We start from the raw sequence: 27,535 nt of genomic DNA, 5'->3' as shown, positions 1-27,535 counted from the left end.
GAATGTCTAGCATCCCCCTCAGAGGTGTGGGGTAGGGAAGTGTTAGAATGAGGGGAGGTGTTCTTGATATCCTCCTTGATGGTCTCTGATTCGGGGACATTACTGCCCAAATTGGAGGAATCTGAGCCCTCTATGGCCTCCAAATCCTCCTCCCCCTTCTTACTTTCTGCTTTCTCATAATCATCCTCTTCTTCGTTAGCATAATTCTTTCTCACGACAATTTGCTTCATTCAGGATTTGTTTCTGTGGGATCTACGCGGGGTGATACCCTGCTTCACATCAAACTCAACAAGGAGGATTTTAGGCTCCTTTCTGGGTTTCTTGGAGGTGGGTTTTGTAGCAGAAGGGTTGCATTTATTTTTTTCCCCAATTTTGAGCGGGCAGGGGGGCCTTGGTCAGGGGATTGACAAGGAGTCATCGACTTTTTCAAAGACTTTTTGAGGCCTTTTTTAGAGCCTTCAGCCATAATGGAGGGGGCGGGTTGAATTGAGATAGGTTTAGGGGGGCAAAGGGCCTTGTGAAAATTGTAAAGCCTAAACATCAGTCCCTGGTGGAGGATGGTAAAATTACCCTCTTGACTCATACAATTGCAAACATCTTTGACAGTAGACTCAAGAGCATGCAGCATAAAGAAAGGAAAAAAAATGGTTTCATGATTGCGAAAGTGGTTGAGCTGCGGGAAGTGATAATAGTAGAACACAACATACCTTCCCTCGAGGGTGAAGTATTTCATTATGATTTTGCAAACCTGATCCCACGGGTAGGGTAAACATTCCCTGTTGAAACCCCCACGCGTTCCGGTCGGTTCCTTGCCCTTTTTGAAGAAGCGGTTCATGTTGTTTTCATCCGCAACCCTGCTGGTTTTCTTCCATTTCCTACCCTCAGTAGAGAGACCCGTAGCCTGGCTTCCTCACTGATTTCAAAGGAAATGTCCTCCATGACCACCCTCTTGTCCTTCTAATTGTTGACAAATTGCATGGAGAGGTTTTCGTCGAATCCCTTCATGGCTTCCATGAACGGGATGATTCATCCTTCTTTAGCATACATCCAGATGCATGGGTCATTGCAAAAATAGTCATCAATAATGTCCAATTCTACCCAGACTAAATCCCCTCCCATGATAGCTTCCTCCAGAGTGAAGTTGAGATACAACGCAAGCCTGAAAAGAGAAATGCAGAGGAGAAAACCAGAGCTAGATTAAGAAAAAACAAACGATAATTAGCCAAAATATTGTGCAAGGTGTAACGATTATTTTTGGTGGTGTTTCCCAATGCATGCATTCGCTAGCTCTGGGAAGCATGCGAAGGGACACCTCTTGATATCTCTGCCAACTTGCAAAGATTGTCATTATGGCGAGTTCTAAGTTTCTAGTTAAGGTAATAATAGAGTCATTGTTGTGATTAATAATCAAAAGTTGGCACTCCAACCCATCGACAACGCAGAAATAGGTGGCCAGCCAAGTCAGCATCTGACAGAGTAGGTGGGGACCATGAGAGGCTAGCATGGCAAAGCCTGCCCAATTTGAATTTAAATTTCTCGCCAGTAGCGTAGCATAGCAGCTGACCCAAAGCAACCTGTCGAGGAAAGGAAAGTGGCACTTCATTGATGGATAGAAGCGATTTGTTCATTCTCAATAAGGTCCTTCTACTTGTCAGTGAGAGAATCTAGGTGCCTCCAGCACCTCATACCTTTTATCTACAATCCCGTCGCAGCCAGTGAGTCTGCCACTGCATTCCCCTCTCTATAGATATGTTGAATTTGAAATTCCTCCAACCAGACAATCATGGACCAGATGTCCTTGATGACATTGTTGATCCTCTAGTTGATCCTTGAAACTCCTTTAGTGGCCTTGATAATCAGTTTAGAGTCCCCTTCAATGATCAGTCTTTTGATATTGGTGCTAAGAGCCAGCTTAAGCCCCCAAAATAGAGCAAGGGCTTCAGCCATGTTGCTCGAGACAGAGTCAAATTTTTTTGCATAGGCCAAAACCAGGTTGCCCAAGCTGTCCCTGATAATTCCTCCCCCTGTCGTTGAACCACTACAAGCAGCACCATTAAAATTGAGCTTGAGCCAAGGAGGGGAGGTGTTGACCATCTGGTATTAAGCCTCTCCATCTTTTTCAAATTGTCATATCAAAGGAAGCTATCTGGCAAATTCCATGTTTTAATCCACCTTTGATCCAAAGCCACAGGGGTAGATTGCAGAGTTTTCCACTTGCTGATGAGAGTGTTCTCCCTTAGGTAATTCTCAGCTATGTCAGTCACTGTGTCAACCGAGTTGCTTGTGCTATGGAATATCCTATTATTTCTTTCCTTCCAGATATGCCAACAGACATGGGGAGGAATGAGTCTCCAAAAATTTTGACTGGCAGGTATGCAGAGGGGCACTTCCAGTTGCTGATAAACTGCTGCAAGTCTTTCAAGAATGTCCAAGCCAAATTAAATTTCTGTAGAACTTTGTACCAAACCTTGGAAGTGAAGGGGCAATGAATGAAGAGGTGATTTATGCTTTCCTCAGCACAATTACACATGACACATTTGTTGGCAAGCGTAAATCCCCTCCTCTTCAGATTATCAATAGTAAGGATCTTCCCGTGAAGGGTCGTCCACCAGAAGAAGTTAATTTTAGGGATTAGCTAAAAGTTCCAGACTTCTTTCTAGCTATAGCAATCATTGAAAGAGGCAACCAAGAGATTGTAGGCTGATTTAACACTGAAAGACCCTGAGGGATTCATAGTCCAAACAAGTTTATCAGTGTGAGTGAAACAAGGGATCCTAATCCCCTTAAGAAGGGATTGCAGCTCTTTGGCCAAATGAATCCATTAGGGGCTGTTTCCCAGACTATCAACAAGCCTTAACCAACAACGAGAGGGAGAGATGTAGTTTATCACAAGGGAGCCAAACGAATCCTTGAGAGTGACCATGAGGCAACTAAACCGAGAAAAGGCAAGGGGTCTGTCACCAATCCAGTTATCCTCCCAAAATCTATTTTTCTCACCATTACCAACTTGCCACTTTAGACCCTGCTTGAGAAGTTTCATGTTCTTAACAAACTTGTTCCATATTTTAGACCCGGGAGGGAGCTCATTGGAAGAGAGGAGGGAGGGGAACAGAGGGTGATTGAAGTACTTGGCCCTCATAATCATGCTCTAGTCAGTTTTTCGCTTCATAGGGATCCATCTGATTTTAGTCAACAAGGCCTTATTCAGATCAAAGATTTTTCTAATCCCAAGGCCACCCATGACCTTCGATTTGCACACCTTCTCCCAATTGACTAAGCTAATTTTGGCCTTCTCTTCCAATCTCATCCACAGAAAGCTTCTTTGGATTCTCTCAAGTTTCTCAGCCATAGAATTGGAAATCTTGAAAAGAGAGAGAAAGTAGACCGAAACACCTTGAAGAGAGGCCGCCAGGAGCTGGAGTTTACCCGCACTACTCAGAGTTTTTCCAATCCAGCCAACAAGTTTCTTTTGCCTTCTTTCTAGGATTGATTCCCAAAAGTGGGAGGTGACCTCCTTGATAGTGAGGGGGAGACCCAAGTAGGAATCAGGGAGATCAACAACACTACACCCAAGGATTTGAATAAGTTTACCCTAGAGAATTTTGTTTGTATTAAAGAAATAAACCTTGCTCTTGCAATAGTTAATCAGTTGACCAGAGGCAAGGGCGTACTCTTCTAGCAGATGTTTCCATTATTTTGCCTCTATCACAGATGATAGGCCGAAAAGGAAGGTGTCGTCCATAGGAGGGAGTGTGGAAGCAGCCTTTACCCCTGAGATTCTACTAGTCTTGATCAGATTGGAGAAATTCCTACTCAAGACTTCAACTACCATAATGAACAAATAAGGTGAGAGAGGGTCTCCCTGTCTTAGTCCCTTCCCAACCTTAAAGAAGCCCCAGGGAGTGGCATTGACAATCACCGAATAGTGAACACTTTCCACCACCACCCTGATAATATTGATAAATCTTTCTTGGAATCCCATCTTACAAAGGACCGCATATAGGAATTTCCAATTAACTTTATCATAAGCCTTAGAGATGTCAAGTTTGAGAGTCATACCTGGGTTGCGAATTTTCTCCATGGAGTGAATGACCTCATGAGTAGTAATGACAACATCAAGAATATGTTTGCCTAGAACAAAGCCTCTTTGAGAGGGACTGATGCATTTATCAAGGAGGGGTTTGATTTTGTTGACAACAACTTTAGAGAAAATTTTATAAACTGAGTTACATAGGCTGATGGGCCGATAGTCAGTCATGAGTTTCGGATCGAGAACTTTGGGCACCAAAATAATGAAAGTATTATTCAACTTCTTCAGAAGTTTACCAGTGCGAATGAAGTCCCTGGTAGCTTTAGTTAGATCATACTTCACAGTTTCCTAGAAAACCTGGAAAAAAAGCACGGGGGAAGCCATCAGGACTAGGGGCCTTAAAGGAAGCCATAGCAAAAACTGTTTCTTTAACTTCTTCTTCAGACACATGGCTTATCAGTAGCTCATTATCAGCCTCATCCAGGACTTGAGGGATGAGGCTGAGGAGTATATCACTGATTTCAGTAGGTTCCCTGATCCTATCATTCAAGTAGGCGTTATCAAAGTGAAGGGAAGCCCATTGACCAATTTCATTATTCCCCACTACTTCCTCATTTTTGTTATTGAGAATGGAACAAATAGTGTTTCTCCTTTTATGCTTTGAGGCCGATCTATGAAAGAAGGAGGTGTTCTTGTCCCCCTCAGTTAACCATTGGATCCTGGATCTTTACTTCTAGTAAATTTCTTCTAGATTCAAGATTTCTTTCCATTTGTGTCTCCATCCCTCCTCCTCAGTATGAGTGTCCATAGAGGAAGTCCCCTCCGCAATGGTCCTTTGGAGGCGGTCCAAATTGGTTTCAGCCTCCTTTTTTCTCTTGAAGATATCCCCAAAAGAAGAAAGACTCCAAACTTTTTAGAAATTCTGAACATAGTCATACCTTGGACAGGAGAGTTCCACCAGTTTTGTATGCATTGTTTGAAGTCTGGATGGGAATGCCACATGATCTCATACCTGAAGGGTGAGGGACCGGAGGTTAGCTTGTCAACCCAAGAGAGGAGGATCGGGGAGTGGTCAGAGATAGTGCGCGAGAGAGATAAGAGCGAGGAATTAATTCCAATGTTCCACTTGGCAGAGATCAGAAACTTGTCCAGCCTAGCCTGAATCAGATTGGAGCCTTTCCTATTGTTAGACCAGGTGAAAGGGTTCCCTTGAAGGTTAAGATCAAGTAACTCATTATTTTTGATGAAGTCAGCAAAGTCAAGCATGCTCTCACTGTAGTCTGTTAGACCTCCTATCTTCTCAAAAGGATAAAGGTGGGTGTTGAAATCCCTAGCCAACATAACCAAATCTTCCTTATTGTTAGTCAGGAAGGTAGTGATTTCCTCTCAGATCAGGACCCGACAGTGTCTAGTATTAGGAGCATAAATGTTAAAAAAGAACCAAGAGAAGATATTCATAGTGAACCTGGTGGAAAGAAAGTTGTGAGAAGAGCCAACCGCAAGACCATCCAGCTTGCTCTTATTCCAAAGGATAGCAATTCCTCCCGAGGCACCTTCCACCTCTCCATAATGAAAGGCAACACCTGGCTATAAATGGTCAAGAAGCGTAGCAAAATTTTGGTAATTTATTTTCACCTCCTAGATAACGATAATATCAACTCTATTGGTGAGTATGCATTGCTTAAGAGCATACTGCTTTTGGGAGCTGTTTAAACCCCTTAATTTCCATGAGAGGAACTTCATTTCTTACCCTTCTGTGTTGTCTCTAGGGTTAATTGCCTTCCACTAGAAATTTCCTTTGCCATTACCTTAGTTCTGAGGGTCCTCTCAGAGGGTCTGTCTGGTTTAGGGTCGTTTCCCACATCCGCCTTCTTATTTCCTCTAGTTTTTCTTTTCGGTTCCTGTCATTCCCCCTTTTCCTTATCCGTCAGCGAAGACAGGGCAGAGCGACTACCAATAGATAGAGTAGTGATATCCCTAGAGGATCTTGTAGCAGATGAAGAGGAGGTCGGGTCCAGACCAAGCCCAATGGTAGGTGAGGCCCCAACGCAAGTGCTCTAGATATTTCTCCCACAACTACCCACTGAGTTGGGTATTAGATGCGCGATTGTTGGTGGAGTGGAAATATTGAGCTCTTTCTTCTCTTTGATAGTCGCCTCCACTTTGAATCCTTCTTGTTCAATCTTCGCTTAGGGAATCTCTCCTTCTTCTAGCTCTGGCCCCAAGCATCTCCTCGAGGGGGTAGGAGCCTTCTTGGAGTCAGCGGTAACTATCATGTTAAGAATACCAACCAAGAAGGGGTAACCCTCCTCAGAGGTATCTTGAGGACCTGTCTTTTCTATCAGGTCCTCGGTCTGACCCACAGTGTTGTCGAAGGTTGGGGGGTTACCCCTTTCAGCTATCTCCCCAATAAAAATACCCGGGGACGACAGCTTCTCCTTCAGCTCCTCCTTTAGAGGTTGTGGGGTCGGGTAGTCTGCAATAATATGGCCATGTTTACCACATCTTTGACAATACAGGGAGGCATTCTCATAGACAATAACCTGTGTCCATTTACCCCATTTGGATTTAAGGGCAATGAAATTAGGGAGTGGGTTGTTAACCGCCACATTCACACAAAGGCGAGCATAAACAAGTCTAGACTTCTGCATTAACACATTATCGACAGCAACAAACTGACCAAACAAGTTACAAATCCACCTGAAAATGGTATCGTCCCAAAATTCCAGGGGAAGGCCTGAGAGTCTAATCCAAACCGGCGCTAATCTAAGGAGGTCCCCACTTGGGTCAAATCCCGACTTCCACTTGGAGAGAGTGAGGCAATGCTTACAATAAGACCATGAACCAGACATAATATAGATGAAGTCTTCTTCTGCAGTAAATCTAAAAAGGAAGAGTCTGCCAAGCATAGCAGAGACTGAGACACTACCTTTGATTTTCCATCTAGAGCTCGCCCATCTTTTGACCATATCTATCGTGGGTATGAAGGCAAGAAATCTTCCTACCAGGCAAAGGTGAAGGGAGGAAGCAATATTATCCATGATACTATCTGGGAGGCAAATCTCGGGGCCCTCCTCACCATTAGTGACTTTTGGCAGCAACGTCAAAATTTCTGACTTAGAGTTACCAACAAGGGCACCTTTCCAGGAGTTCACTTGAGCTTCCCCAGGAAAAGGACCCACCTCTTGAGTCTTGGGGCCCTTTTTGAGGGATTCCAAGTTGGGGGCCACCAGAGGAATCTTCGCAAGGCAGGGGGCCTCATGCAGGATCTCATTGCAAGCAACAATCGAGGGAGCCCACCCATCTCCTTGGGCACGCAACACAAGAGCCAGATCCGAACAAATCTGCAGGTCAATCCAGGAGGGTCGGGGTCCAGGGAGGACTGGCCCTCCCCAACAGAAAAGACAGGCATAACAGGGGATTCAAAAAATTGCAGAGTGGGAAAATTGCAGAGATGCATATGCCTTTTTAGACATGATGGATCTGCCATAACAAATTATTGACAAATCCATCATTTTATATGGAATATTCACTATTTCTTCTTGTGAATCTATTAGTATATATGATGGATCCATTATATTTTTTCTTGTTGTGCCCCCACCATCTCGTGAGTCTACCTCATTATTGGTGCAATTTTCATGATTATTTATAGAATCACCAACACCATCTATATCTCTTGCAATTACCCATGCAACTTTCATACGCCTTGCATAGCCACCAAATCATATTTTTTATGATTTGGCATATCCACCCTTGGCCCACTTCCTACCTTCATTAATTGACCCTACGTACAATTTGTATGTATCACTAGATTGCTATACTTTGGATTTGTATACATCCTCACCCACTCTAGCCAATGCTTATGTATTGGCATATCCTCCATTCTTCTCCCAATCTTGTACTTCTTATCTCTCTCAATTTCTATAGGTTATGATGAAAATGGATATTTTTCACCCCTTAGCTCTATTTATTCATCCCCTTGACCTAATTTCTTCACTACCAATCACCATTTTTTCTCCCATATTTGTATATCTACTTCATTTTCATCATTTTTTTCTAATCATTGTTATTTTTCCTCTTCTATGCATTTTCTCCTTATTTTCTCTTTTTGAGAGCTCACCTATGTTTCTTTTCACGCATTAGAAATCTCAAGGGAATATCATATTGCAATCATCATTCTTTCTTTTCTAACCAACTTGGGTAATTGATCACCCCTTAATCATCCAAAAATTGCTATATTTTCTTTTTCTTTCAAATAATGTTATTTTAACACCATTTCAAAGAGGGAAAAATTGTACACATAAAATTGTCTCATCACCATTTCATGCTTTCTCTCATCTTTTCTTCTATAATTAATTAATATATTTGATTAATTATTTCCTTTTCATTCCAAAATTAATTAAATATTATTTTATAATTAAATTTACTATTCACCCATTCCCCTTTGTAGCTTAAATTGTCCAAATTCCCCTTCTTCCATGGTCTAAGCTTTGATAAATAAATACAATTTTTTTAAAATCTAGGCTTGCCCCCTTTCCATCCAAAAAATAAATAAATCTATTTAATTGGTATGACCATAGAGGTGTCTATGGACCCCATGATGAGCCATCAACTCCCTTTCACAACTCCAATGCTGCATGAAGGCAACATATGACCTTTTCTTGTTTGATTTTTTAAAATAAATAAATAAATTATAATATTTATTAAATCCCTAGCTTTGTTAAATTCATATATATTATTTATATATTTATTTTAAATAATTAGATCATTCCCCTTGAATTAAGTTGCAACTTACAAGTTATTGTGATTAAAATAACACTTGAAACAAGCTTATATTCTTATAGTTTAATGGTGTGGGACACCTATATTCTAAATTAATCTTTTTAAATATCTAATTAATTAAGGAGAAAGATAACCCCTCTAATTTTACTTCTATTGTTAAACTTTGGCTAATGACATATAATATTATAGCATCACATGGGTAAATTTAATGGTTCATAGTTGTAATGGTAGTTGTATTTATGCTAAAATTATAATAGTAATATATTGGTGTAATAAATTGACTATTAGGATTTAGTAATTAACATGCGATTGCATTATGATATATAGCCCCATTTACCACATGTTTGTTTTTATATTAATTTTTTATTGAATATATACATTTCTTTAAAATTAGTTTAGGGTGGTCCTTGGTCCTTAGTCCTAGTCCAAGCTAGGGTTTGAAACTCAATTGGTTAAAGGCATAAATTACCATACTAGTCACTCGGTTGATAGGTATCTTGTAATTATGTTAACTTGTAAGATTTTGCTCATAGTTGGCTGGTATCTCTTGTATGGTTTAATTCCACTCTAAGTCATAAGTAGTGGCACCACATATGCGTGTGTGTTTTCCCATGGCAAGTTACTTATGTGAGTCTTCACAAGTTACACATCGTAAAGGTGCACATTCTTGAATGATGTATCAAAGAATTATTTAGGTTTTCTTGTTGAGTTATTTTTAGGCATGATAGTTTTGAAGAAGGGAAAATGTAGGAAGATGTAGTACTTAGTCTTTTAATGGTTACTAGACAACCTTGGTTAGAAATGCATCTTGGTATGACAAACTTGTCAGGGTCATAACTATCTCATTATGGTTATGCTTCACAAAAATAATAATCAATTAATGGTCCAAACAAGTATAAAGACACATGATTAATAAGTCATTTGTTCTTTGAAGCTCGAAAACCTTTGTTCTTTTATTGTGTGCTCACAACTTATGTCTATTGAGTCTAACTAATCTTCTTGGAAGTTGTTAAAAAGGCACCTTAACATATATAATTACAAATAATTTTTTGATTTGAAAGTTTTTTCTATTCTAATAGCTAATTAATTTATTCATTTCTAACACCTAATTAATTTTATTATATAATTTATGTATTTGATACTTTAAATCCATCTAAAATCGTTTAATCAAGAAAAATGATTGAACCCAACAAATGAGCATAAACAAACATAAGATAAGGCTTAATAAGTCAATCAACTCATTCATTTCAATTGATTTTTTACTATACTTATAATTCATAATAAATTTATAATATTTAAAGAAGTAAACATTAAAATTCATTTTGAATTGGATTTTTAACATTTAAAATTCATGCAGCATTCAGAATGTCAACTATCCACAAAATAGCAATTGGACAAAAGAAAAGAAAGAGAAACAACTAATTGTGTATTAATGTTTTGAAATTCCTACAACGGTCACAATATCACCTATCCACAAATTGGCAATTGTATAAAAGAAATGAAAGAGAAAAAACTAAAAACTTCAATCTCGAGATCCACTTGAAAAATAATTAAAATGATTGCGTATCAAGATTCTTTTTATGTAAAGGGGGGATCAACTAAACAGTTTTATATTCCTAGCTCATTAAATCCAACATCATTATGGATAAGCATACTATCTATTTTCTAACAATAGGACAAAAGAAAGATAGAGAAACAACAAATTACAATTTAATATTTAAATATTTTCATAAAGTGACAATATCATGTATCCGCAAATTCACAATCAAACAAAAAAAAAGAAAGAAAAACAACTAAAAACTTCATTCTTAAAGATCCACTTGAAAAATGATTAAAACGATTAAGTATCAAGATTCTTTTCACATAAGCGAACGACCAACATAATAGTTTTATAATCCTAGCTTACTAAATCTAACATCTTTATGATAAGCATACTATCTATTTTTGACAATTGAACAATAATTATATTTTAATAATTAAATATTCTCACAAAATTGACAATATCATCTATCCACAAATTGACAATTAGACAAAAGAAAAGAAAGATAAACATGAACTAAAATCTTCAGTCCTGAAACATTACGTATCAAGATTCCTTCCTTCACGTAAACGAAACAATCAACATAGTAGTTTTATATTCCCAGCTCACTAAACCAAACGTCGTTATGGATAAGCATACTCATCTATTTTTAGAAAGAATCAGCTACGTAATACACCCATTATTATTGTTGCATGGAAGATGTGCAGACGCTTGATTTCACTTATAACTTTTCTTTCACCTTGAACTTTTTTGTACCAGAAAAATGGCTTCCCTATCGATTTCTTTTATGGGTGCTGTCAAACTTTCATGTGGGCTGCGAGCAAATACAAGATCTGAGGCTAAATTTTCAGTGAGGCAAATTGGGCCGAGAATGGTAGAGAGGGGAGGTGGAGTGAAGGTGAAAAGTGGTGATGGAAGGAGTGAAATGTTATCAGAGATTATAGTGGAGAAAGTGAGCGAGGCTGAGCAAATTTGTGAAGGAAAGGAGACATCAGAAGAGTGTGCAGTGGCGTGGGATGAAGTGGAGGAGGTGAGTCAGGCCAAGGCTCATTTCATCTCCAACAAATGCTCAAATGATCCTTTGGAAGCTTACTGCCTTGAACATCCAGATGCTCATGAATGTCTCATATATGAAGACTAAGTTTTACAGTGGATTGTTTTCTTGTTTTCTCTCTCTTTCTCTATGAGCTCCAAAACAACTTAATAATGGTTTTGTATTGGTTAAACTTAGAATGAGTAACAAGCACATATAGTTCAGTACATTATGTGTAGAAAGATGATTGTCCTTGCATTCCATCTAATTTGTGTGGTCATCATTTGGTTTATATAGATTAACACATGGGAGTCATTCTTATTAATGATAATTTAATTTCTTAATTAAATTCTTAAGTTTATCTTTTATCTTTTTTTGATTTGAATGATTAATTATTTGAATCGTTATTGTTTGATCAAGGTTATTAATTTTTGAAGAAATGCATATTTATATTAAGAGGGGGTGGGGGTAATCTACCAATATTCTAATTCATAAATTTTAGCAATTTTAGAGTAATAATAAAAAGAATTCACAAAAGTAATATCTAACAATTTAGAGCAAAGGAGCATACATGATTTACGCGGAAACCCTTACGAGAGAAAACCATGACAACCCTAAAAAGAGAATCTTCTGAAATCAATTGGAACATACAACTCCCCCTAACTAAAATCCCCCCCCCCCCTTACTATACTTCTTCCCCTTTGACATCAATGGAAAAGGGTATCTGGGGCTAATTGAATAAGACAATGAACAGATTCCTCTAAACACATTCTTCTCTTGAAAAACTTAGTGAATGGATGAGGGTTACATCACTCCATTTTTTTCCTTAGGGACTCAAAAGTCTCTTTTGAAGAGGCTTCATAATAATTTCTATGATTTGTTCCTTTGTAGCAATACACTCCAACTTTACTTGTTGATCAAGTTTTTTTTCTCTTAAAAAATGATATTTAATAAATACGGTTTGTCCTAGAGCGCATAACTAGGTTCTTTGAGACATTGATAGCACTTGTATTGTCATGGAATATGGAAATAAGATGCTCATAATCAACCTTAATATCTTCAAAAGTCTATGTTATTCATAGAATCTATGTGCAACAAGTTGTTGTTGCAATATACTCTACCTCTACTATAGATAAAGAAATGTCAAAGCTTGTTTCTTACTCAACCAAGATGCAAGATTTTTACTAAGAAAAAATGCTCCTTCACTTGTTCTTTTTCTATCATCAATACTGCTAGCTCAATCCTCATCCTTATATGCTATAGGAGTGTAATCTTCACCTGCATGTACATTAGTTTCCTTTGGAGATTCTTGAACCATGTCACCAAACCAATAGATTGCATAATATTAGGCCTTGTAGTTGTTGGATATAGCAAACTTCTGATCATAGATCTATATACATAGTCTAATTCACTGCCACAGATTCATCATCTTTGCTCAATTTTACAACCACTAATCATAGGAGTACTTACTAGATTACAATCTTCCATCCTAAACTTCTTCAACATCTCTTAATATATTTGGTTTGTGAAATATAAATTATACTATCAGATTAGGAAATTTGGAAACCCAGAAAGAAATATAATTCATCAAATATTGACATTTCAATCTCCTTTTGCATGTTCAATGTGAAGTCTTGACACATCTTATCACTACTACCCCAAAAAATGTTGTCATCTAGATAGACCATGATAATAAACAAGTCATATCATTCATTCAATAGATATATAGATTAATTTATCTTTTGAAACCTTTCTCTTGAAGATACATGTCTAGTCTTGAGTACCAAGCCCTTGTGGCTTACTTTAGTTCATAGAGTTCTTTCTTTAGTCTACGAGCATGATTCTCATTTGTTCAATGTACACTTCTTCCATATTTCCATCTAGGACTTGGTTGATTTTACATCCATCTCATAAATTTTGAAGTTCTTAAAATTGGCAAGGGCTAAGAACATCCTTACAACTTCCATACAAGCAATAGGAACAATTTTTTCTTTGAAACCAACTCCTTCAACTAGAGTGTATTCTTTTCATAGTAATCTTGCCTTATTCCTTGCAACTTGATCATCCTCATTTAACTTGTTTATGAAATCCACTTGGTGCCAATGACATTTTTGTCCTTAGGTCTTGGGACAAGTTTCCAAGTTTCATTTTTCTTGATTTGATCGAATTCTTTTTCCATACTCTTTACCCAATGCTTGTCTATACTTGCTTCTGAAAATTTTTTTGGTTCAACTTTGGAAATAAAATGTGTAGGTTTGCATGTTCCAATGTAATAGAAAATCTTCTTCCTATCTAATTTTTTATGCCTTTGTCTCCAATAATCAAATTCTTGGGATGGTTTTGTTGAACACATCCAGATGGTATCTTTGGTGGTGTCTTTGATGGAATCTTCAGATTTATTTGTTTGACTTCTCTAATTTCTATTTCTTCCTCTATTTCTTCTTCTTTACAATTTTCTTCCTTTTCATAATTAATTTTTTACATGTTGTCTCCTTTTGATGCCTTTCTTCATCAACTCTCACATTTGCACTTTAAACAACTTTGTGTAATATTTTGTTATAGAATTTGTAAGTACTACTCCTCATGAAACATTCAACTAAGGTACCTTTATTGCTTCTAGAAATCATTTTTTTCCAAATCTTCCTTGTCTCTTCTTATATAGCATTTTATTTTGGAAACCTTGAAATACTTTACTATATAGGTCTTCCCTTCCAAAGTTCATATAAATTTAGTTTGATGTTCACCTTGATTTGTGATTGATTTGAAATGTTCTACACCTATATGAATTGCTTCTCTCCAAAAAGTATTAGATATCTTAGATTCATTTATCATAGCTCTTGTCATTCCTTGAATTATTCTATTCTTCATCTTGACTATATTTTTTTGTGGAGTTCATGTAGAGGAATATTATCTTTTTATCCTACATTGTTCACAAAATTCTTCAAATTTATTTGAGGCGAATTGTCCTCCTCTAGAAAATCTAAGGCTTTGAATGACTTAAAATTCGTAAAGGCTTCATATTTTTCTTTATGAAAGGATACCCATGTCATCTTGGAATAATGATCAATCAACAACATAAGATAACTCTCAACTTGCAAGATTTTCATTATTGTTGGTCCACACAAATCGATGTGAACATGTTTCAAATGCTTCGATGTAGAATAATCCTTAGATCTTAATCTAATCCTTTGTTTTTTACCATATTCACACTATTTATAAATAATATTTGAAGGCTTTGCTAACTTTGGCATGTCTCTTATGGCTTTCTTTTTGCTAATATTCACAAACGTATAAAATTTTAGGTGTCTCATCCTCCTATGACATTGCCAGTTCTCTCATCTTCTTTGCCCCTATTTCATTTTTAACTTTTGACTTCATTAAGAATGTAGAGATTACCATCTATTCTACAAGCATTAGCTACCAATTTTTTATTTTTCATGATTTTACATCCTCCAAAATGAAACATGAAGGTGTGCCCTTGCCCACACTATTGACTCACACTTAAGGGATTATGTTTTAACCCTTCAATAATTTCATTTCGTCCATTATCGAGGCAAAGTGTGCCTTTACCTTTTATTTTTTCATAGCATTCTCCTCAAAATTCATCATTGCTTTGTTGAGTTTCTTCACAGAGAGAAACTTTCTCTTATCACCAATCACATGGATTGAGAAACCACTATCAACGTACCATTCTTATTTCTCATCTTGAGCATGTAATGCAACTTGTCCAAGGATGAATATTTCCTTCATTTCTTGCTCCTTTTTCTAAACATTGTTTGATTCATCCTTTTTTCTTGTCATGAACATCCTCCTTATTGTTGATAATTGATGCTGCTCTAGCATGCAGCTCCAGTTTGGACATGAATCTATCCATTCATCACCATGCATAAGCTATTTTTAGTTTAAATCAGTTTTTGTTTATTCATGCAAATAAAGCATGTACTCCAACATGCATTAATCCTTAGGACTATTTTTAGTTTTGTTTTTTGCATGAATTTGTTTTTAGTAAATAAAGCATGATGTGCATGCACTTATTGTATTCTTAATTTAGGGAGTAGTTTGTTTTTTTAGTTTGAGAGCCTTAGTAGCTTTCCATGCAATGCTAGGAATATATTTAGAACTGCAGTTATTATTAATTCTTTTAGGCTGCAGCCTCTATGTAATTTTTTAATTAAGCTTCAATAAAGAAATTGGTGTGTGCAATTCCAAAAAATAGGACACTTTATTTTTTATTCTGAATTGTGGTTTCTTTTTGCAATTTATTCTTTTTGATGTTATTGTTTGCTAATCAGCTGGTTTAGAGAGGATAGGTCAAGTTCAAAATTCTACAAGTGGTATCAGAGCAGGTAAAATTGTTTTGGGTTAAAGTTTTATTGTTGGAATTTTGCCAAAGTTTATCATGTCGAATTCTAACAATATGCTCGTTCCAGAATTTGATGGGAATGATTATGATTATTAGTGCATTAAGATGCTGACCTTTTTTATTGGAAAAGATTTATGAGAGATTATTGAATCGGGTTATGAAGAGCCAGCTGATTGGAATGCCCTTACAGCCAATGAAAGAACAACAAAAAAGGAAGCAAGGAAAAAGAATGCTCAGGCTTTGTTTCACATTCAGATAGCTCTTAATAAGAGCTTATTTCCAAGAATATCAGGAGCAACAACTACCAAAGATGCCTGGAAGACTCTACAAGAAGCTTACCAAGGTAGTGATCAAGTTAAAGTGGTCAAGCTTTAGACATTGAAGCGAGAGTTAGAGAATTTGAAGATGCAAGAAGCTGAAAGTGTAAGTGATTATTGTGTCAGAGTCAAAGATGTGGTCAATAAAATGGCTACACTTGGGGAAATTGTAAGCAATGAAGTTTTGATAAAAAAAGGTGTTGAGATCTTTGACACCCGGATGGAATCATGTGGCAATAATCATAGAAGAAAGCAAGGATTTGACAAAACTATAGTTTGATCAACTGGTTGGATCCCTGATGTCTCATGAAGAAAGATTGAAAGATTCTTTTGAAGGAGTAGAGAAAGCGTTTTTCTCTAAATTGCTAATCACAAAAAATGAAGATGCAAGCAGCAGTAGTGCCAAAATCAATCAAGGCCAAGGTAAAGGGCAAAGCCAAAATTCTTCAAGAGGTAGAGGAAGAGGTGGCTCAAGAGGAAGTGGTGGTTTCAAAGGAAGAGGTAGAGGTAGATTTGATAAGAGAAATGTTCAATGTTACCATTGTAACAGGTATGGCCACTTTGAAAGAGAATGCAGATTGAAAGAAGGTAAAAGTGCTAACTATGCTCAAGAAAGTAGTGAGAATCCTCCTGATCACTTATTTCTGTCTTCTGCAAAGGGTGAAAATACTAGCAAAGATGTTTGGTACCTAGATTCTGGATGCTCTAACAATATGACCGGGAATTAGATGTTGTTCTCAACAAAGGATGGAAGTTTCAAATCCAAGATCCAGCTTGGTGATGATAAATCATTGGAGGTTGCTGCCAAAGGAGTTACGGAGGTCCAAACAAAAGAAGGTATAAAGAGTATTCATGATATTTATTATACTCCACAATTGAAGCACAATTTGTTAAGTGTTGGGCAGCTATGTGAGAAAAATTATAAAGTAGTCTTCGAGAATAAGACTTGTACTATCTATGATAAGAATAAGGATAATATGGTGATCATTGTTGTTCCTATGACAAGAAATAGGATGTTCCCCTTGAGGTTTGGTGAACATAACAACAGTTTGGCAAATATGGCTTATGAGGATTCAAGTTGGTTATCGCATCTCAGGTATGGGCATTTAAATTTTCATAGTTTGAAGTTTCTAACCTCACATGCATTAGTTTTTGGTTCGCCCAAGGTTGAGGAACACAAGGAGGTTTGTGAAGGTTGTGCTAAAGGAAAGCATGCAAGAGAAAAGTTTCCAAAGGGCAATGCATGGAGGGCTCATCACCCACTTCAACTTGTTCATTCAGATATATGTGGTCCTATGCAGACTAAGAGTTTGGGTAAGTCATCATATTTCATCACTTTTATTGATGATTACTCACGAAATTGTTGGGTATATTTTTTGAAGGCCAAAGATGAAGCCTTGGATACATTCAAGAATTTTAAAGCCCTTGTGGAAAATGAGAAAGGGTGCAAGATCAAATGTTTAAGGACTGATCGTGGAGGAGAGTTTTGCTCAAAGGCTTTCCAAAGTTATTGTGGTTTTAATGGCATCAAGAGGCAACTTACTAGTACATACACACCTCAACAGAATGGAGTAGCTGAAAGGAAGAATCGTACTGTGGTTGAAATGGCAAGGTGCATGTTACAAACCAAGGGATTGAGCAATTCTTATTGGGGAGATGCAGTTGCTACAACTATGTGCATCCTCAATCATAGCCCCACCAGTGCACTAGAAAAGATGACTCCTTATGAAGCTTGGTATGGAAAAAGGCCTAATGTTAATCATTTCAAAGTTTTTGGTTGTTTGGCTTATGTGCATGTACCTGATCAGAATAGACAGAAGTTAGATGCAAAGAGTGAGTCATATATTTTTATTGGGTATAGTGAGAAAAGCAAGGCTTATAGATCGTATAATCCCCTCACTAACAAGCTTATTGTCTCAAGAGATGTGATTTTTGATGAAGGGGGAGTTTATGGTCATCAAAAAGGCCATGTTGAGAAGCCAAAATCTATTTTGAATGATGATATAATTGTTGATATTGATCGTGAGCAGCCAATTAATGTTTCTATATCCAGTGGTTTAACTCCACCAAGCAATCCTTCATCAAGTTCTTTAGTACCAAGTTCAAGTCCAGCTTCTTCTCCAAGTTCTACAAGGAAGGTAAGGAGATTGAGTGATATCTACCAGAAGAGTGGAAATCAAGTACATGAAGAAAACCCAATAGGTGAGACAGTGAATTTTGCTTTATTAGCCAAGGCTGATTTTGAACCATCATGTTTTGAAGATGCATGTCCTAATGAGGTTTGGGTGGAAGCCATGGAAGAAGAGATGGATTCCATTCACAAGAATGACACTTGGGAGTTAACAGAACTTCCAGATGACAAAAAAAGGATTGGCACCAAATGGGTCTACAAGACCAAGTTTAACAGTGATGAGAGTGTTGAAAGACACAAGGCAAGATTAGTTGCTAAAGGCTTCACACAAAAGTATGGAATTGATTATGAAGAGACATTTGCACTAGTAGAAAGACAAGAGACCATAAGAATGCTGATTTCATTAGCAGCTCAGAAGAAGTGGAGCATACATCATATGGACGTGAAAAGTGCCTTCTTGAATGGGTACTTAGAAGAGGAAGTATATGTGGAGCAACCACAAGGTTTTGAAGTGGAAGGAAAAGATAATTATGTCTACAAGTTGAAGAAGGCTTTGTATGGCCTCAAGCAAGCACCAAAAGCATGGTATGCCAGGATTGATGGATACTTTTATGAGAATGGCTTCCAGAGAAGTAAGAGTGATCCTACCCTTTACTACAAATAAGAAGGTATTGATATTCTCATCATAAGTTTGTATGTTGATGATCTTTTGTATATGGGTAGTAGTTCTAAGATGAAAGATGAATTGAGATGAAAGATCTTGGTTTGATGAAATATTTTTTAGGAATGGAGGTTTATCAAAGTAAGGATGAGATTTTCATTTGTCAAACAAAGTATGCACAAGATATGCTGAAGAAATTTAATATGACTGATTGTAACCCTGCCTCCACTCCAAGTGCTCATGGAGTTTTGTTATGTTGAGATGATGGTGCTGATTTAGTTGATGAGATAGCTTACAGAAGTATTGTGGGGAGCTTGATGTTTCTAATCCACACAAGGCCTGATATTGCCTATTCAGTTTCACTTGTTTCAAGGTATATGACAAATCCATTTGAAATACATATGAAGGTAGCCAAGAGGATTTTGAGGTATGTGAAAGGGAATTTAAGTTTTGGTATTCATTACTACTCTTCTGAAAAGTTCAATCTTGTAGGCTTTAGTGATTTAGATTGGGGGGGTAGTATGGATGACCGTAAATCTACATCTGGAAATTGTTTTTCTTTTGGTTTTGGTTTGATTACCTGGAGCTCAAAAAAGCAAAGTATTGTTGCCCTCTCATCTACAGAAGCAGAGTATGTTGCAATTACCTCAGTAGGTACACAAGCTCTTTGGCTCAGAAAAGTTTTGAAAGAAATTGGAGAAAAACAAATTCAGCCTACAGTAATTTATTGTGACAATGTGAGTGCCATCAAGTTAAGTTAGCTAAGAATCCGGTTCATCATAGCAGAACAAAGCATTTTGATTTGAAATATCACTTCATACGAGATTTGGTGCAGAAGAAGGATGTCGAATTGAAGCACATCAACACCCAGGATCAACTAGCAGATATATTCACCAAAGCGGTTGCAAAAGCTCAGTTTATAGCACTACGAGATAAGATTGTGAGCCCTCTCAGCATCAAGGGGGAGTATGTTGATAATTGATGCTGCTCTAGCATGCAGCTCCATGCAACTCCAATTTGGACATGAATCTATCCATTCGTCACCATGCATAAGCTATTTTTAGTTTAAATCAGTTTTTGTTTATTCATGCAAATAAAGCATGTACTCCAACATGCTTTAATCCTTAGGACTATTTTTAGTTTTGTTTTTTGCATGAATTTGTTTTTAGTAAATAAAGCATGTTGTGCATGCACTTATTGTATTCTTAATTTAGGGAGTAGTTTGCTTTTTTAGTTTGAGAGCCTTAGTAGCTTTCCATGCAATGCTAGGAATATATTTAGAACTGCAGTTCTTATTAATTCTTTTAGGCTGCAAATTCTTTATATATACAGCCTCTATGTAATTTTTTAATTAAGCTTCAATAAAGAAATTGGTGTGTGCAATTCCAAAAAATAGGACACTTTATTTTTTATTCTGAATTGTGATTTCTTTTTGCAATTTATTCTTTTTGTTGTTATTGTTTACTAATCAGCTAGTTTAGAGAGGATAGGTCAAGTTCAAAATTCTACACTTATTCTATCTTGGAGGCTCAAAAAAAGTACTTATACAAAGCCTTTCTATGTGCCCAAAAGTATTATACTTATAGCTCATATGACATTATGATCCATAAGAGTGTCAAATGAATTATAGTTCGTCTTCATGAATTCAAAATCATTCCTTGTAGAAACTCTACAATTTACTTCCTGACGCCTAAATTGATTAGATGAAAAGCAATAACCATGGAAAGAATACTGAAACTTGGTTGTATGAGGTGGTTGTCTTTAAGAAAAATACCATTTGTAGAACTTAGTTCTTGTTTACCTTTAGAGTTGGATTATTTTTCTATAGGACTTCGTACTCCTTTTCATTTTTCTCCTTCTTGTTCTCCTCCTTTTTGAGAGTCTCAACATAGCTTTTTGGATTTACTTCATCCATATTTTTTGGTAGATCTACAATCCTAGAACTTTTAGCAATTTTATTTTGATTTTCATCAAATCCAAGACTAGTTTTTATGAATGATCTTTGTGCATTGATAAGATCATCCAAAATTTTGTTACTTTTGTCAAACTTCATACTTTGATTTAACTATTATTTTGTCTTCTCCAATTCCTTTTTTAAGGAAAAATTTTCAAGTTAACTTCTCACAAACTAATCTTCCTTTAACTTTAGCAGATACCTTAAGTCTTATTTAATTCACCTTGCCTTCTCAACTTGAGTCTTTAGATCCATAATCATTTTTTTATATTCTTTAACTAGCATCTTCTTTGATTCATCATCTTCTTCTTCTTGAGTTGTTTGATTTCATGTAGAGAAGCAATAAGTTCTTCCTCTACATCTACTATTGTAGCATCCTCTCCTTCGATCTCCTTTTCTTTACTTTCTTTATCTTTTCCTTCGGGTACATCTTCTTTTGTCTCTATGTCCATAAATATAATTTCTTCTCTATCACTTTTGGAAAAACTTTTGTCACTTTCTTCAAATGAACTATTGCTTTCTTGAACATATAGGATCTTCTTATCTCTTTGGGAGTTCTTTTTCTCATGGTTCCCTCAAGTGTACATTTTCTTGTTATATTAATGTCTCTTTCCTTTCCCCTTGTTGTATCTTATTCCTCTTCATTGCTATCACTTTAAACCTATGAAAATTTGGTAGAAAAATGACCTATATTACAATAATTAAGAGTACACTTACATTTTTGCTCGATGGATCCTTGAATTTATTTACAAAGTTAGCTTAATACTCATCCCTTGAACTTTCACTTGATATTAGTCCTTTATTCTTCATCCTTCTTGATGCTTTGAATGTGGCTTCTCATTTTGATATTGTTCATTTCTTATTCCCCATTTCATATGTGGTGAGAATTCCATTTTCAAGGTGTTTAGATACTTCATTTCTTTGATGGCAAAAAAAATTGCATCAAATTTCATGGGAAGAGATCTTAATACTTTTTTCATGGTAACATCATCCTCAATATTTTCTCCAAGGCCACAAACAACATTTATGAGTTCACTCACATAAAGAAAATAGGCAACAACATTCTCTTCATTCTTCATCTTCAAATTTTCAAATCGTCTCATGTGGATTTGGAGCTTTTCCTTATTCACTTTGTTGTCTCCATAAGTTATTTGAAGCTTAAATCCCAGATTTCTTTTGTTGATGTAAAATGCATGAATTCATCAAATTTGAATTTGGCTAGCCCACTTGTAATTGCATTCATAGCTTTAGAATTGTTCTCACTTTCCCTCTTTCTAGTTTGATCCATAGGTGGAGTAGATGGTGCCACATAGCTACCCACAACAAATTGCCATATATCAAAACCATGAGCCATCAAATAGGTACATATGATCCTTAAACTCCAAATAACATAATTGTTATAGTCGAACAATGAGGCTTGATTTGAGGAGAAACCTTCTTGACTTTCTATGTGTGTTTTTTTTATTTTTCCTTCAACTAGTTAGGCATTTTTAAGGAACTTGCTCTAATACCAATTGAAGAAATACACTCTCACACACTTATATTGTGAGGGGGTGAATTAGTATAAGACCAACTTTTTAATTCACAATTTGTGTAATCATAGAGTTACAATATTTAAAGTATCCACAAAAGTAAGATCTAACAACATAGAGCACAAGATGCACACAAAATTTACATGGAAACCCTTTTGAGGGAAAAACAAAACAACATAATTCTTATTTTGAAAACTTCTTACAATCTTTATAGGCACCAACCCATGTGAGACACCAATCCCTTCCATTGAGCACTGATTCAAAAAGAGACACTAATCTCTTTCAACGAGGGTCACTAACCTCCCCATCTAGGGGAATAGAAGGCACCAACCTTCAAGATACAATTTTTTTTTTTGGTAGTATATGAATAGACATTCAAAAGAATTTAATGGGGAACACGGTAAAATTAATTCATATACTACCAAATTGCATGAAATAAGAAGAAATAGGGAATGCTAATATCCTACAATGCTAAATTAATCTTTTACAACATTCAAAATGGAGTAAAAACAAAGAGATAACAAAATACCTCAAAATTCACCAGGAATTTGCAAGGAATAGATATTTTCACATATTCCATGAAAGCATACACAAATAGAGTAGCCACTTTCCTTCCTAATTCTTATCCAAATGCAATTGATCTCATGCAATTTGGTGCTCGATTTCTCCCACAATGAGCAAATCAATTTTCCTCGTTAAAGAGGGTTTTCTCCCAATTTTTCTTTCCAAAAATATGCTAAGTATTGAATGAACTCCCTTTTTCCTTTTTAACCAAAATGCACTTTTAATATTTTAAAATTAAAATAATTAAAATAATATTTGTCACTTCCCAATTGATTTTATTTGCCCCAATTTCCCAAATCATGTCATTAACAAGCACATATAAGTCACATTTAAAATTCAACATTAAATTATGATTTAAAACTATAGAACACTTTTTAATTTAAATTTACAAAAATTTAAAATTGCATAAAATATTCGAACAATCATTTGCTAGGAATCTATGCTACCAATCACAATATCTAAGGTAATTTTTGAACAAAATAACAAGAAATCGTACTCAAACCGACTACCATGAATAAGGCTAAATAATTACAGCCAATATAATATCTCCCACATAACCAACATTGGGGTATAACTTAGACTTGTGGAGCTAGGTGAAGGAATACTTTATACTTTTAATCACGAGCCACAATGCCAAGTGTACCTATGCATGTTCATAATAGTTGTAGCATACGAAATTCACCCAATGAGATCAAATATCACATATATAACTTTATTATGTTTAGTTGATCTAAATAATTTTATTTTAATTTCAACATCAATATTAATATCTCAAACATTATATGTTCATAATCACATTTAATATTCGTTTAATAATATCTCTCACATCATTAAGTTAAGGATAATAAAAATAGGTATAATACCATCCCACATACATCACATAAAATATCATCATGAAGGAGTACATCAAGTTCTCACAAGGAATTTGGTACAATATCGTGCATGTATCTCATTGCATATAACACCAAAGGCTAACATGTTGAGAAACACCATCTCAAACATGAGGCACTAGTACATTAGGGGCTCAATTCCGACAGTTGCTCGTCGGAATTCCAACTATTTTTTGTCGAACTGTCGACAAACATAGCCGTCGAAAACTTGTTATCAGATATTCTGACGGTGTTCGCCAACGTCGGAATTCCGACGGCAACCATCAGGGCTCCATCGATGTATGTCTTACCGATAGCCTCATCGACTATCGACAAGACCAAATGTTCCCTTCGTCGCTAGTGTAAGTCCTGTCGATGGATTTCATCGGCATGTGCTACCCCTATGTCTTGATACATCAGGTCTCCATCAGTGTATGAAAAAAAAAATTAAAAACAAATGTTAAAAAAATGAATTTTTTTTGTAAAGCCACATGATATTTGTTATGCAATTAGTGCTTTTTTCTAAGCCCTCCTTTTCTTACAACTATTTTTTTAAAATTTCTAAATAATAGCTATTCCATAAAAATTTCAAATTATTATTTTTCTATAATTAAAAATTTGCATAAGAAGATTCCATTTACCAAATTTAGGGGAAAAAAATCAAAACAAAACTTGAAAAGTCAGCCTCATAAAAAGATAAGATTAAGAAACTTTATCTACTTCAGTTTAAAATCATTTTCACACTTAACGATGTTTTGTGCATACAAATACAAAGAAGATTCTCCAATCATTTATTTCCCTTCATGCCTTCAACTTGGGTCACTTGCTGGCACAAACGAAAAAGACTTTATTATTAGTAATTTAAATTGGCTTGTCTAGGTAGTTCCAAAAAATATAGAACAAATTATTAATTTAATAGAAAAAAGTTAAGTTTGGTTTAAATTTGTTTAAAAAAAATAAAACTCTTATATTGAAAACACAATTTAATGAAATTGAAGTCCGTCAAAAAAACCTACCCAAAAAAAACAGACTGAATTTTATCCAGACAGATCTGACGGAATAAAAAGAAGAAACACAATTTAAAACAATCGGAATAAAAAGAAGAAACAAATTTAAAATACTGGCACGACTGAGATTGAAAAGCAAAACCAGTGGCGAAGAATTGACAGCATTCTGAAATCTTCGTAAGCTACAAGTTGACCGGAATAAGCTACCCAATTCTGTAATTCAGGGACCCGCAAAAATCTATGCTGACTCTCCGCTCTTATCCTTTTCCTTATTCTGCGGATTTAAATTAATAAACCCTGGCCCATAAACCCCTCAATGACTCTCCTCCCGATGTATTCTGAATTGGAAAATGATTATATTTTTCCGTCAATCAACATTTGCTTTGTCATACACACAGAGAAGACTCCAAATGTCAAATATATAAATCGGTTAAATTTCCCTTCGACAGATCCATTGAAGAATACGAAGAAAACTGGAGTGCGGTAGATCCGTTGCAGCGTTCATGTGCAGAAGGAGAACTCAAGATTCAGCCATTTTATACCTTTATTTCAAGTTTCGGTTTTTCTCGTGATTTATTTTTCCCCTTTCCTGTAAATTCATGGCACGGCTGTGCATCTCCAAGGTTTCTGAGAGTATAATCCAGTGCAGCGTTCATGTGTAGAAGGAGGACTCGAGATTTAGCCATTTTATACCTTTTTTTCAAGTTTCGGTTTTTTTCGTGATTTTTTTTTCCCCTTTCCTGTAAATTCATGGCACGGCTGTGCATCTCCAAGGTTTCTGAGAGTATAATCCAGTGCAGCGTTCATGCGTAGGAGGACTCAGGATTTAGCCATTTTATACCTTTTTTTCAAGTTTCGGTTTTTTTCGTGATTTATTTTCCCTTTTCCTGTAAATTCATGGCACGGCTGTGCATCTCCAAGGTCTCTGAGAGTATAATCCAGTACATCGTTCATGTGTAGAAGGAGGACTCAAGATTCAGCCATTTTCTACGTTTTTTTTAAGTTTCGGTTTTTCTCGTGATTTTTTTCCCTTTTCCTGTAAATTCATGGCACGGCTGTGCATCTTCGATACTTGTGAGAGTATAATCCAGAGAAGACAATTCTTGGAGAGTAATACGACATCACACAAGTCAGGGTTTCTTTACTTGGGGGCAAAAAATTCGGTTGACAATATTTTGATTGTGCTCGTTGCTTTGCTTTGCGCTCTCTTGTTTGCCTTCTTCTTTAACTCTGTTGTCCGATGTGCCCTGCACTGGACGCGGAGTCGCAGGGTCGAATCCCCAGAGGAATCGGCCGCAGGGGCGAGTAATACAGAAATGAGAAGAAAATTTGTGGTGGATATTCCCAGTTTGGTCTTCGGCGCCCCGGGTTCGAATCCCCCGGGGTTGGGAACCGATTGTCCTATTTGCTTGGGAGGATTTACAGAAGGAGAAAAAGTAAGGATGCTGCCAAAATGTAATCACGGATTTCACGCCCAGTGCATTGACAAGTGGCTGTTTACGCGGCCTTCTTGTCCTACGTGTCGGGAATCCTTGCTGGACCTCACTGTGCAGCGTGGACGGACTAGTAACAGTTGCCTTGATGGGGATGACAGATCATCTTTTGGAACCGCTTTCGTGGCAGCTTCTGCCAGCTCCTCCGCCCATCCCTGATGTTTATTTGCACTGGTCCAGAGGTTTTCTTAACTGTGTTCTTATGAGTGGCTTAAGATTTATGTCATTTGACTGTAAAATATTTTGAAGTCACGCCATGGGGGGGTGGTAGAGTGCATTCCTGCCTTTCCTTTGTGTAAGATGACATCTACTTTCTAAATTCTTAAGAGTGGAGTAGCGTATTTTAGGAAATCAATTAATGTGATAAAATAATAAAATGTATATTTATTGTTGATTTTTATTAATTAATTTTGGTTTTATTTTGTAAGAACGGTTTAATATATATAATTATAAATGTGATTTTTGTGTGAAGTTGGACTCATTCTTGTAGTTTTTACTTATTTCTATTACATGCATTTTTAACAATTATTCATATTTGCACATTTGTTCATACAAACCATATTCATTTCATTCATCGTTATCAAACATATATTCTTTACCTAAATTTACTACTCTATTCTTTTGGGTTATTTATTGCAAATGTGACACTCAAATTTCTAAAATTGAAATTCAAAATTGGCTTACTCTTGCTCATTTCACTAGTCACAACTCACTATGAACTATAACCAAACACATGTTTGGATTAATTGTTGCTACATTAATCATGGAGCATTCAAAGAACATTTATTATAAGGATCATTTAAATTGGACTAATAAAAATAATTAGAATTTGCAAATTCCTCCTAGGAGCATTTGCCCAACTAATGCTTGCTATCTTTAATCATTGGCATGATGCCCCTTCCCAATATGGTAGCACTTTAAATTTATTCATAAATACTACCATTATCTAGAGTAGGGAAAGCATCAAAGAATTCAAAAAATCTAAGAGCAAAGGCATGGAACAAGAGGATTAGATTTGTTCTATAAAGAATAAATCCACAAACATGGAAGTGATCTATAAGCACAAACTTGACCTAAAGAAAGTACAAATCTTGCATGGATTTTAATATGAATTATAGGCATAGATTTTGTTAGGATAAGATGACATTAACATAGATTCTAATATGTCATCTATCTTTGCATTTGTGTGAGATGACATTTTCTTTCTAAATTCTCAAGAGTGGAGTTGTGTAATTTAGGAAAACACTTAAGGATTCAAG

At 36.2% G+C, this 27,535-nt stretch overlaps 2 protein-coding genes across 2 annotated transcripts; both read left to right on the top strand.

Moving 5' to 3' along the window:
• Window positions 1-11,115: 11,115 nt before the first annotated feature.
• On the top strand, window positions 11,116-11,493 carry LOC131066439 (calvin cycle protein CP12-3, chloroplastic-like). Its single transcript, XM_058001193.1, has one exon. The coding sequence runs from the start codon at window positions 11,116-11,118 to the stop codon at window positions 11,491-11,493; it is 378 nt and encodes a 125-aa protein (XP_057857176.1).
• A 13,406-nt stretch (window positions 11,494-24,899) lies between these two features.
• LOC131066464 (RING-H2 finger protein ATL72) lies at window positions 24,900-26,670 on the top strand. Its single transcript, XM_058001221.2, has one exon. It carries the CDS (start codon window positions 25,830-25,832, stop codon window positions 26,433-26,435), a length of 606 nt encoding a protein of 201 aa, XP_057857204.2. The 5' UTR covers window positions 24,900-25,829; the 3' UTR covers window positions 26,436-26,670.
• Window positions 26,671-27,535: the final 865 nt, after the last annotated feature.

Source organism: Cryptomeria japonica, chromosome 11, assembly GCF_030272615.1.
Source record: "Cryptomeria japonica chromosome 11, Sugi_1.0, whole genome shotgun sequence".
Classification (NCBI taxonomy): domain Eukaryota; kingdom Viridiplantae; phylum Streptophyta; class Pinopsida; order Cupressales; family Cupressaceae; genus Cryptomeria; species Cryptomeria japonica.
The sequence above is the reverse complement of the archived record's forward strand: the minus strand, read 5'-3'. Positions and strand labels throughout refer to the sequence as shown.

What these genes read in the sequence shown, in the direction of transcription:
- LOC131066439 (XM_058001193.1), top strand. Translation starts at nt 11,116, where the DNA reads ATGGCTTCCCTATCGATTTCTTTTATGGGTGCTGTCAAACTTTCATGT.
- LOC131066464 (XM_058001221.2), top strand. Translation starts at nt 25,830, where the DNA reads ATGGCACGGCTGTGCATCTTCGATACTTGTGAGAGTATAATCCAGAGA.